The sequence below is a fragment of the Adiantum capillus-veneris genome, chromosome 14 (assembly GCF_014529385.1).
Source record: "Adiantum capillus-veneris isolate H3 chromosome 14, ASM1452938v2, whole genome shotgun sequence".
Lineage (NCBI taxonomy): Eukaryota > Viridiplantae > Streptophyta > Polypodiopsida > Polypodiales > Pteridaceae > Adiantum > Adiantum capillus-veneris.
The window spans coordinates 90,466,776-90,478,236 of NC_140944.1; the positions used below are offsets into that span (position 1 = coordinate 90,466,776).

An 11,461-nucleotide genomic window follows, 5' to 3' on the forward strand; every position below is an offset into this window, starting at 1 on the left:
AAAGTTTTTTTGTCTTATAAGACTCTCTTTTTCTTTATTGTGCACAAAAATTAAGTAGTATGCATGCTTAGATCAAGTTTGTGGCGACGACGTCTCCCAAACACCAAGTAGAGCTTGTCACTCTACTATGGAAGACTGATCGGACTAATGTGCAAACATGCTTGCGGCAGCCTCAGGCTCTCAAGCACCAATTGGACTAGTCATCCATTGTGGAATGATGTCGTAGGGTAACATAGGGATCGTCTACCCGCCACGAAAAGGACTCATGAATATGCTTTATCTTCTCTACACCATAGTCGAGGATGACTATGATTTCAAGAGAGAGGTAACGTCATAATAATCAATATCTAATTCTCCTAAATGATTTTCTTATGTTAAACTGATCATTTAATATGAGGAAGTGCCAGGGGAGAAAAAGCTAGAATATTGGTTAAGCTAGCAGACCGGCCACAGTAGGGATCCAAAGGAGGGAAAAGAGGGATCCAAAGGGGGGGCCATCTGCAAAAGCGCCATGTGCAACAATGGGCTAAAAAGACCCTAAGGTTCAGCCCATTAAGACTTCCAAAATGCTAAGGTTCCAAAATTCAAAGGTTGTGTCCAAAGGTCAACCTTAAGGGAATTGGATGCTTTGTGTGTGACCAAAAAAGTCTTTGCATATCCCTACATAGGAGGGGGTGAGCCTAGCATGTAGGGGATGAGAGAGAAAGCCACACACACACACACACACACACAAGCCCCCTTTACACAAAGGGAATGAGGGACACATGTCAGCTCCCTAGGCCAGATGCCCACAAGGTGTACCCAATTCCTATTGGATGGCCTTGGAGGTGGACCAATGAGAATTAGGCTAGAGTAAATCTAGTTTAATTAATCTTAAAACACTTAATAAAAGAACCAATGAGAATTAAGTTCTCTAGAAGACTATTGGATAGTCTCCCAAGGGGTCCAATGAGCATTCAGTAGCCCAATGGCTCGCCTGATTCCTATTGGCCAGGAGGCCAAGGGGTCCAATGAGAGTTTAATTGAATTATTAATTAACCTAAAGCTCTCACAAAAGGGGAAAGGGGGACACATGTCAGAAGGCTATCACTTATGCTGCTTAATAGTCATTGGCTTGACCTCGGGAGGGCCAATGAGGGTTGAGCAAGAGCAAATAGCAAGAGGGCTCACCCAAGAGAGAGAGGGGTCTAATTTTTGGCAAGGCATTATCACACACACACTCACAAAATCTCATGTGTGATGAAAGAGAATACTATCTCTTCCTAAGCTTTAATGGAGAACTCATCACCTACTCCAAGCTTGTGAGATAGAAGCCTACATCAACACACTCTTGGCATGTGGATGAAAATCCAAATAAGGGCCAAGCTTCAATGCATGCTCATCTCCTCTACCAAGCTAATTACTAAGCTAAGCTATGCTAATATGAGTGATTATGTGAGGAGATGTACATCTTTCTCGTAAGATACTCCTTCTTCCTCTAAATCTACTCTCATACCCTGCTAGCTCTCACCATCTTTGCACGAGTGTGAGGTCTTGCGTCTGAGAACGAGGATAATTGATGTTGTGTTTACTAAGTGTTTTTCTTAGTGCATGAAGCTTTTATCTTCATTGCACTAGCTAGTCTTGAAGGAACACAAAGAATTGTATTGTACAATGTCTCTCTTGATGGGAGAAACCATAATACAAAGCCTTTTGGAGGGGGATCGGCTCCATGCAAATCCGGTCCTCAACTGTTGTCAATAGCTTAACTTATCTCTCTTTTGAAAGTATTGTTGATGCTATCTAACTAGGTGTTATGCTTTTTGTTGCTCTCTCCACCCAAGAACTCTTGTAATTCTCATTAGGAATCTATTCTAATCAAATGCCCACTATTTTCATGCTAATTTCCGCTAAACATAAGCTTTTAGGCCATTAAATGTTACACCAATAATTATGCTATCAAAGCACTACTTCTATAGGAGGGATGCCCAATTTCATTCAAAATCAATAAGCTTCATCTAGCCCAACAGAATTGTTCTGTTTTTAAAAAAGAACTTTATGCAATAGTGTGTTCTTTAAAGACATGGTAACATTATTTGTATGGGACAAAATTGGATATTGTGTTTGACCATGAAAGCATAAAATGGTCTACACAAGAATCTAATTTGAAGGGTTGAAAGGCCAAGTGGTTGAGATTATTCAAGACTATGATGCAAATCTTCGGTATCATGAAGGATGATATAATGTGGTAGCTGATACTCTTAGTCAAATGCCTACAATAAACTCTCTTCTCTTTATCAAGATACAAAGTGTAAGGGCCTCCTCCTAGTAGCCCTTGCTTTTGACTATCACATCTAAACCATCAACTTTAAAAAGAAAAAGAAAAAATAATGTTCGAGTAAATTCGGGTTCAATTTAAGCACCAAAGTATACTCATGAGCCACTTCTGACTTACGCCATGGGAATACGGACATAATGAATGCATGAAAAAAAATCTTTTCATTTTGAGAAAATAAACATAAAGAAAAAGACAAGGAAAAGGGAAAAGATAGGATAAGAAAAAAGGAAAAGGAAAAGATAAGCAAGGCAAAGATAAGGATAAGGATGAGGCAAGTAGCTTGTTGAAGATGTTTTGAGAAGCAAGATAAGTTAAAAAGACCTTACCGATAAGGAAGATAACATATCACGATAAGTAAAGGCACTTATCATAAATATGTATAAAAAGAGAGCTTCTGTTCTCATTTTACACTTCTCTCCTTCATTTTCTCAAGGTGAAAATTTGAGAGTAAGCTTGAGAAATCCATAGACAAGCCTCTTTCACAAACACCTCCTACACACACACACCTCCTCAAGAGAAACCATGGCCAAGTTTGTCAAAACTTGATCTTCTTCTTCACATTAACTTGCATTGTCCCTATCCTTTCTCCAAATTAATCTCAAGATTTCCATAGATTGAACTCTCTTTTACCTCTTGCCATTCTCTCATTCCAAGTGGCATAATTAGTGGTCTTCAAGAAATGTGAAGAGGGAAAGAGCTGACTATGTCAACTCGCTTCTTCAATACTCTCCCAAAGCAAAGAGAAGGCTCTACTACACACACACACTAAGGTAATATCTTCTTGTTCTCTTTATGCTATTACACTTTCTTGAAACTGATTTACTCTTTTACTTACTAAAATTCATGCTTATATGCTATTACACTTTCTTGAAATTAATTTATTTTTATACTTACTAAAATTCATGCTTAAGATCTCACATTCTCATAAGCAAGTCTTTTTGCTTGGGAAGAAGAAATAACTTCTTAATTTTGTTGTTTCCCTCTAATTATGGTTCATTACTAATCATAACTAACCATGTTTCTAACAACTAACCACCACGATGTTATTTCAAGTTCTGTTATTTTAAATTTCTTAGACTACCAAATTAATATGGCATAGAGAGAGTATAAAGCACTCTCTTTAACCATAGGTGACTAGAGGTCATAATTACCTAAATATTTCAAGCTGCATGATTTCAAGTTTCTTAGATTACCATACTTCCCATAGTTGCGATGGTGAAAAGTCAAAGACCTCGCTATCTGCACAACAAAATGAAGAACGTGCTTCTTGTGAGAGAGATGCAAAGACTTTTCTCAAAAATTCTTGACAAAGGTGGTCTGCAAGAGAGGTGTAGATCGACTGAGAGGTGGAGAGTTGTTGCTAGGTGGAGGGCATACTGAGTGATGTGGGACGGAGAGTGGTAGTGGTTACGTCACATGAGTGCAAATGTGCAACTCCCATCCATAATTGCACCCATGTTTTCTTTGAAACAAGTGGTGTTTCAAATTTCAATACATTTGTACTTTCAAATTCCTACTCTCTATAAAAAAAAAGTTAATACATTCCCTCCTACAGTACTTAAATCTAGAGAACAAAAAAGTTTCTCATTAAAAATACATGGAAATATGTAGAAGTACCAACTAGGTAGGAACAAAAAAGATCCTTTTTTTCTACCACCAATGCATGATTTGCCTGTAAGGAAATCTGTTGTCAAGGCTTCACCAAACAAGGGGAAGAAGCATATGACCATGGATGCAAGGTCCCCCTTCACAAGTACAAAATATCCTCGGAGCATGAACACCCCAAACACGAGAGCTAGCAGGGGGGACTTCTCTATGGAGAAATTAGCTAAGTCTAGAGCACTTTTTGGTGAGGATGAGACTCGATCATCTACAAAGTCCAGGGGTTGGTGTTCCTCCTTTTCATATGTACACTATTGTGTTGTTTCACTTTCATGATTTTTTTTCATGAAAGATAGCTATTGTCATTTGAAGATTTTGAGGTTTTGAGCTCAACATTTTTAATTTCTTGTTAAATTGCATGCATGCAAGTGTTTGTATGGTATCTTGAGAGCTCTGAAATTTTGATTGAGTCATTGCATGCATGCAAGTATATGTGCTAGGAACCGAACACAAATTTAAAGCTCTATAGGGAAGTGAAGGTTAGCATATAAACTGAGGCACTTTACAGAGACCAAATTTTATACTTTACAGTTTTGGTACTACGTACACAATTTTAGACTTTGCATTGGAAAGGTTATCCATGTGGGCTCGCATGGCTTGTAGTATGCAAAGTCAAAAATTGTGTACGTAGTACCAAAACTGTAGCAATAGACGGAAACCATGCGAGCCCTGCAAAATAGCAAAAACAATATACTACAAGCCATGGAACAAAAAAATCTGCATGCCTCGAATCACACAACACATAATCCAAGTTGTACACAAGCAGAGAGAGACAAAAGCAAGATAGATTGAGAGAGCACATGCAGGCGCACCTTCTAGCTAGAGTGGAGTGCTACACCAACACATCGAGAGAGAAGAGGGCAGAGGAGAGGAGAATAACACAGAAATTGGGTGCAATCTCCCCCCGTGCAAGAGTGACCATTTCCCTCTTGCACGTATTTGTTTTATAGATTTCTTAAATGGTCAAAGTGAGTACAAATTGACCAGACGGTCATAAATGGCCAAAGCTCATAAAGAGCACTTGAATAATCAAATATACATAGAATATAATATCCTTTTGCAATAGCCTAGCTCGGTCAAGCCTTTTCCACATGTTAGCTACAATAAATAGTAAAATATCAATTCTATAACATACCTCTCCATTGGAAAGCAACTGTCCTCAGTTACGAAGATAAAAATTTGCAAACAATACTTGTCAAAAATAGTGATTAGAAATATGTATCGAAACTATCACATAGTAAAAGAAAAATTTTATCACATTGCTTATGCCTGTTGTCATCCACATACTACCTATTCTAGTGTCCCATACCACTAGAATAAGCAGTATATGTCATACCGTAATGAATCAGGATATCATTGGTCACACTCATCATTCAATAAGCAATTCTCATCCATCTCAAGTTAACTTTCATAAATATTGTCGCAATTAAAAAAACATCATATACCAATTCCCAATCCAATTCCAAATCCAAATATAAATTTCTGCCAGAATGTACATCCACCTGGTTAACAAAATCATACTAGTTACAGTGGTGGCTAGCCACTGCAGCATGATTTCGTGATTGGTGTTGCCTAGATCAGCGAATCTACACCAATAACATGTTGTTGTGCCGCTCCGCTCCCATGACAAGAAAATAAGCAAAGGCATGTCTATCAGGTGTATTTGAATCCTACATGATTATTCAACAGTTATAAGGGCTTGCTAACAAGCCAATCTTAAGCTAAAAGTGTGCCAGGTGCGGCTCTAAGGGAAAAAAGATGTCTTGGTAATGCTAAACAGTGAGTATTCTTGAAGTGGTCATATCTAGGTTTTTATTAATCAAAGTTGAAGTGCTTGAAGGGCTCTACATGCCCGTCTTTACGACTCGTCAATCGGAGCTACGGATAAGAAGTTATGACAGTTTTAAATTGAGTCAGTAGCATATATACCGGCTTGAGCAACTATTGATAAAAGGTCAAAGATGATAGGAATGCATGGGTCCGAAGTGCTCACTTCCAGGAGCATGTCGGTCTTTTCAGTTTGTCAATCGGGGTTTCGACGGTTTCGGTTGGCAAGATATGGACAATTTAAGTATCGCCGGAGGCTGGTTCCAAACCGCCCTGGTTGCCTTGATCAGTCAAGTTCATCTGGTAATTTTTAATCTGCAAACAGATTCTGGGAAAGAGCCGTTGGGATAGGAAAAATGGAAATAACACACAAAACACAAACTCGATGCCTCTCTATATAGCCCATCAGGTATCCAACACCCCAAGCCACACAGAATCACACACATATGCACACTTTCTGCCGACCTTCACAATAAAGACTACCTTCGAACAATCACCAGCTACACACAATCACATTTATCGACGCACACACCATTGCACACAACTCTGTAAACACACACACTGGGAGACCTCGCAAGCCTCGACCGCATACAAAATCACACCCAATCTATAAACATAATCACTCTCTCCCTCTCTCTCTCTCTACACACACACACAACCTGTCCGGAGCCAACGCTACCACGGACCCACTGCACGAGATTAGAGGGAAAAAAAGCAATCGAATTCAAACCATTCACGACACCCACAAGCACCCAATGTATCACAAAACGGTATCGAAATACAATGATGGTGCCCGCCCACTCAATGCAATCCGCTCAGCCCTTGTGGTGGCCTTTAGCAAGCAATTCCCTTACTCAACTGACTGCCCCTCTTTCTCTCCACCCCATGCAGCCCATGGCGGCCCCTATGTGCCCCTTCTCTGCAGCTTCGACACCTTCTCGGACCATACCCGCCTCCTCTCCTTCACTTTCTCGGCAGCGTTTACTTCCTCCTATTCTACACCTGTAGCTCGCGGCACTTCTCTCTCTTATCTTGCATCATCTCCTCTTGCATGCCCTCTATCGGATTTCCTTATCACCTGGCGGCCATGCAGCCTATGGCGGACCCTTACTGTAGCTCTGACCTTACTCCACCTGGCAGTATCCCCGGCTGCCCCTGACGTCGCCCTCATGACCACCTGAAGGCTGGAAACTGCGCCACCCCGTGGACCTCAGCCCGTACTGCAGCTCCTCCACATCTCTGCAAGGCTGCCCCCCTCAGTTGTGCTTCCTCAAGCTCCCCTCGACCCTGCCTTCCCAGATTCTCAAGCCCGCCCTTGGCCTGGCTCTGTCCTGTGCCCCCAGCCCACGGATCAGTCCTCTGGCTCTGCCCTGTGGCCGCAATCTCTTGCTACTGGCCGCCCTTCTCTGGCTCCTTCCCCTTCAACTGCATGCCGCCACCACGTCTTGGCTCCCCTCCAATCATGCAGGGCCCAAGCGGCCCTCTCTCATTATTTGGCCAACCGCATGCGGCCCCCCTTAGCTGACTCCTCTGTCCACATGCAGACACCGATGGGACCACATTCCTGCATGAAATGGCCTCCCAAAGACAGCGCCCCCTCTTCTCCAGCCAACTGCAGCTTACTGCCTCGGATTTTTAGCATGGCAAACCTTTCAAAAAAATTTATCTTGCGTCTTAACGGCCATTCCCACCTGTGGTCGATCGCAATCCCAAGCACCGCCAAGTGGGTGGACCATGAGGCCGCAATAGCCGCGTCCGAGTACTCCCGGCTTCAAGTAGCCCTAGCAGCCCCTTTCGAGTCGCACTTCAATTGCTTTGTAATTTGCCGGTAGTGGAGGTCACCCCGATTGTGGGCCATCCCGAACTTGCCGTAATTATAACAAATAACCTCACTTCAATCTTTAGTCCTTGAAGGAGCCCTCCAAAAAAAACCTCATGGCCAAATAATGGGACCATAGATTTGCCATAGAGTAAATTCCTAGCATCGACGAGCAGTTTACTTATGAGAGATTAAAAACCGGTGCCTGACGTGCTAATTGCCACATCTGGCATACACATCTTTGTGGGACCTATTCCCGGTTGTACCTGGTACTTGTCCAAGCCTTCTACTATCACACTGTTTGCTGCCCTTTACCTGTTGCTGGCACTTTCCGTGGTCCGAGACACCTTAGGTGTACCATCGTTGCCCGACCCCTTGTTGAGCATTTATAGTCAACCATAGCATTATTTAGGCAATATATCAGTGCATAAGAAGAAAAGCGAGAGATATTATTTACAGAAACATTAGATAGATAGAGAGAGATATTCATTTGCTGTAGAGCCCTCCTGGGTCAAATGGAAAGCCATAGGCTCTCCTAACTATAAAGAAAACTCTGCCGAGATCAAATACATGGCATTGAGCATAGCCATGCGTCCATAATACATGCATAATCAACCTTTTTCCTGCACCTGTAAACCCAAAAATCATCCTCTCGTGCAACTTGACATCACTTCGGCCTTCAACTGTATCCATATGCTGGCTTCATACACAAAACAAGCCTGTAAATCAACCTGTGAAGCATTTGCACCATACCTCATTAGTCTCTCACCTGCTAGAGAGCTCTCCATAACAGACCTCTCATCAAGAGAGCTTTGCAAACCATGCACAACTACCTGTAAGGCGACTTTCAAAAGCATGTCCATCAATAGCACAATAGCCACCTTTAGCAACCTGTCTTCCACTATCGCTGCTTCTTGGAGAACAAAGCCTACCTGCTTCTCAATCATATCCCTGTTGTAGGTCCTTCAAATGGCATACATGCCATACCTGACTCACCATGGCAAACTTTGTCCACCATAGCCTTTGACACTTCATCTTTAACCACTTCATGCGAGAGCAACTCGGATCGCTCGATTACCTTTGCCTGTTCTTCAAGGACTCTTTCTACGACCATATCATCTGCTAAGAAAAAGGGAAATCCATGATCTATTACCTCATCTTCTGGTAGGTTGACATCACCAACACCTTCTCGAATGCACTACCACCCTTCAACACAATCGGTAGGGCAAGGTTGCCCAACCCCTTGGCTAGCTTCCTCTTGCACAGCTTTGACCATTACTTTGCCAACATCGTCACACTTTTCCTGCGAGCTCTGATCCATAGCTTCCTTTAATTCATCATGCACACAAACTTCGACCAAGACCGCATCCTTGCTAGCCGGGCTAACAAACTCTTCTACATCATCACACCACATTGGAGGAACAAATTGAAATGAATGACCAGAATGGCTTACAAATGGCAAAGCAGCTACCTCCTTGACGCTTGAACTCCCCTTTGGCTTCATGTCTTGACGCAGATCCATTGTCGAGCTATATCCATAGTCTGCCGGCCTCAACAAGCCCATCTCCAGCTTCTTCTTTGTTTTCTTGCTCTTTGCATTTGCCAAGCAAACCATTTTCTCATAGTCCCCTGCACCACCGCACTCAACCTTCTCTTTGATTCGTGGATGCAAGCAGACTAGAAACTGCTCTCGCTTGAAATGGTCCCGATTTCGCACATATGTAGCAGCAGCTAATCTCTCCCAAATAGACTCAAATTTACCCAAAAACAAAGAAAAATCTTCACTTACATCCTGTTTGAGCTTGCTCAATTTCTCACCCAAGTCCGATGGAGAAACCTGCTTCTCAAAAGCTTCAATAAACTGTTTGCGAATCTCGCTCATCGACTGACGATCCGCAACCTTCAATCCTTCAAACCAGGCTTTGGCTCGTCCTTGTAAAACCAATGGTAGGGCCTTCAATTTGGATTCATGTCCACAAATTCTCAACTGCAACAGGTATAGTTCCAAATCGGAAAACAATCTGCAGCCTCTTCTTCTCTAGCAAACACCAAGTCAATATCATGCATCATCTTCAGGCTTTAAAACTTCACCGAGGAGCAATCAGTAGATCCTCAGTGGGGGCACCACCGATGGGATGGGGGAAATGAAAATAACACACAGGACACAAACTCGATGCCTCTCTATAGCCCAGCAGGTATCCAACACCCCAAGCCACACAGAATCACACACATACGCACACTTTCTGCCGACCTTCACAATAAAGACTGCCTTCGAACAATAACCGGCTACACACAATCACCTTTATCGATGCACACACCATTGCACACAACTCTGTAAACACACACCCGGAGACCTCGCAAGCCTTGACCGCATACAAAATCACACCCAATCTATAAACATAATCACTCTCTCCCTCTCTCTCTACACACACACGCAACCTGTCCGGAGCCAACGCTACCACGGACCCACTCCACGAGATTAGAGGGAAAAAAAGCAATTGACTGCAAACCATTCACGACACCCACAAGCACTCAATGTATCACAAAACGGTATCGAAATACAATGATGGTGCCCGCCGACTCGATGCAATCCGCTCAGCCCTTGTGGTGGCCCTTCACAAGCAATTCCCTTACTCAACTGACTGCCCCTCTTTCTCTCCACCCCATGCAGCCCATGGCGGCCCCTGTGTGCCCCTTCTCTGCAGCTTCGACACCTTCTCGTACCATACCCGCCTCCTCTCCTTCACTTTCTCGGCAGCGTTTACTTCCTCCTCTTCTACACCTGTAGCTCGCGGCACTTCTCTCTCTTATCTTGCATCACCTCCTCTTGCATGCCCTCTATCGGATCTCCTTATCACCTGGCGGCCATGCAGCGCTGCCCTTACTGCACCTGGCGGTATCCCCCGGCTGCCCCTGATTTCGCCCTCATGACCACCTCAAGGCTGGAATCTGCGCCACCCCGTGGACCTCAGCCCGTACTGCAGCTCCTCCACATATCTGCAAGGCTGCCCCCCTCGGCTGTGCTTCCTCAAGCTCCCCTCGACCCTGCCTTCCCAGATTCTCAAGCCCGCCCTTGGCCTGGCTCTCTCCTGTGCCCCCAGCCCACAGCTCAGTCCTCTGGCTCTGCCCTGTGGCCACAATCTCTTGCTACTGGCCGCCCTTCTCTGGCTCCTTCCCCTTCAACTGCATGCCGCCACCACTTGGCTCCTCTCCAATCATGCATGGCCCAAGCGGCCCTCTCTCCTTATTTGGCCAACCGCATGCGGCCCCCCTTAGCTAACTCCTCTCTCCTCATGCAGACACCAAAGATGGAACCACATTCCTGCATGCAATGGCCTCCCAAAGATAGCGTCCCCTCTTCTCAGGCCAACTACAGCTTACTGCCTCGTTTTTTAAGCATGACAAACCTTTCAAAAAAATTTATCTTGCGCCTTAGCGGACATTCCCACCTGTGGTCGATCACAATCCCAAGCATCGCCAAGTGGGTGGACCATGAGGCCGCAGTAGCCGCGTCTGAGTACTCCCGGCTTCAAGTAGCCCTAGCAGCCCCATTCGAGTCGCACTTCAATTGCTTTGTAATTCTCCGGTAGTGGAGGTCACCCCGATTGTGGGCCATCCCGAACTTGCCGTAATTATAACAAATAACCTCACTTCAATCTTTAGTCTATGAAATAGCCCTCCAAAAAAAACCTAATGGCCAAATAATGGGACCATAGATTTTCCATAGAGTAAATTCCCAGCATCGACGAGTAGTTTACTTATGAGAGACTAAAAACCTATGCTTGACCTGCTAATTGCCACATCTGGCGTACACATCTTTGTGGGACCTATTCCCA

At 43.8% G+C, this 11,461-nt stretch overlaps 1 protein-coding gene and 2 pseudogenes across 1 annotated transcript; 1 reads left to right on the forward strand and 2 right to left on the reverse strand.

Annotated features, from left to right (window-relative positions):
* The first annotated feature begins 5,510 nt into the window (after positions 1-5,510).
* Positions 5,511-7,638, forward strand: LOC147442749 (uncharacterized; annotated as a pseudogene).
* A 1,185-nt stretch (positions 7,639-8,823) lies between these two features.
* Positions 8,824-10,161, reverse strand: LOC147442750 (uncharacterized). The gene has a single exon (XM_086528814.1). It carries the CDS (start codon positions 9,505-9,507, stop codon positions 8,824-8,826), a length of 684 nt encoding a protein of 227 aa, XP_086384940.1. The 5' UTR covers positions 9,508-10,161.
* LOC147442751 (uncharacterized) lies at positions 10,157-10,959 on the reverse strand (annotated as a pseudogene).
* Positions 10,960-11,461: the final 502 nt, after the last annotated feature.

Bases quoted from the DNA above. Each gene is read 5' to 3' on its own strand.
- LOC147442750 (XM_086528814.1), bottom strand. From the start codon at position 9,507: ATGAGCGAGATTCGCAAACAGTTTATTGAAGCTTTTGAGAAGCAGGTT.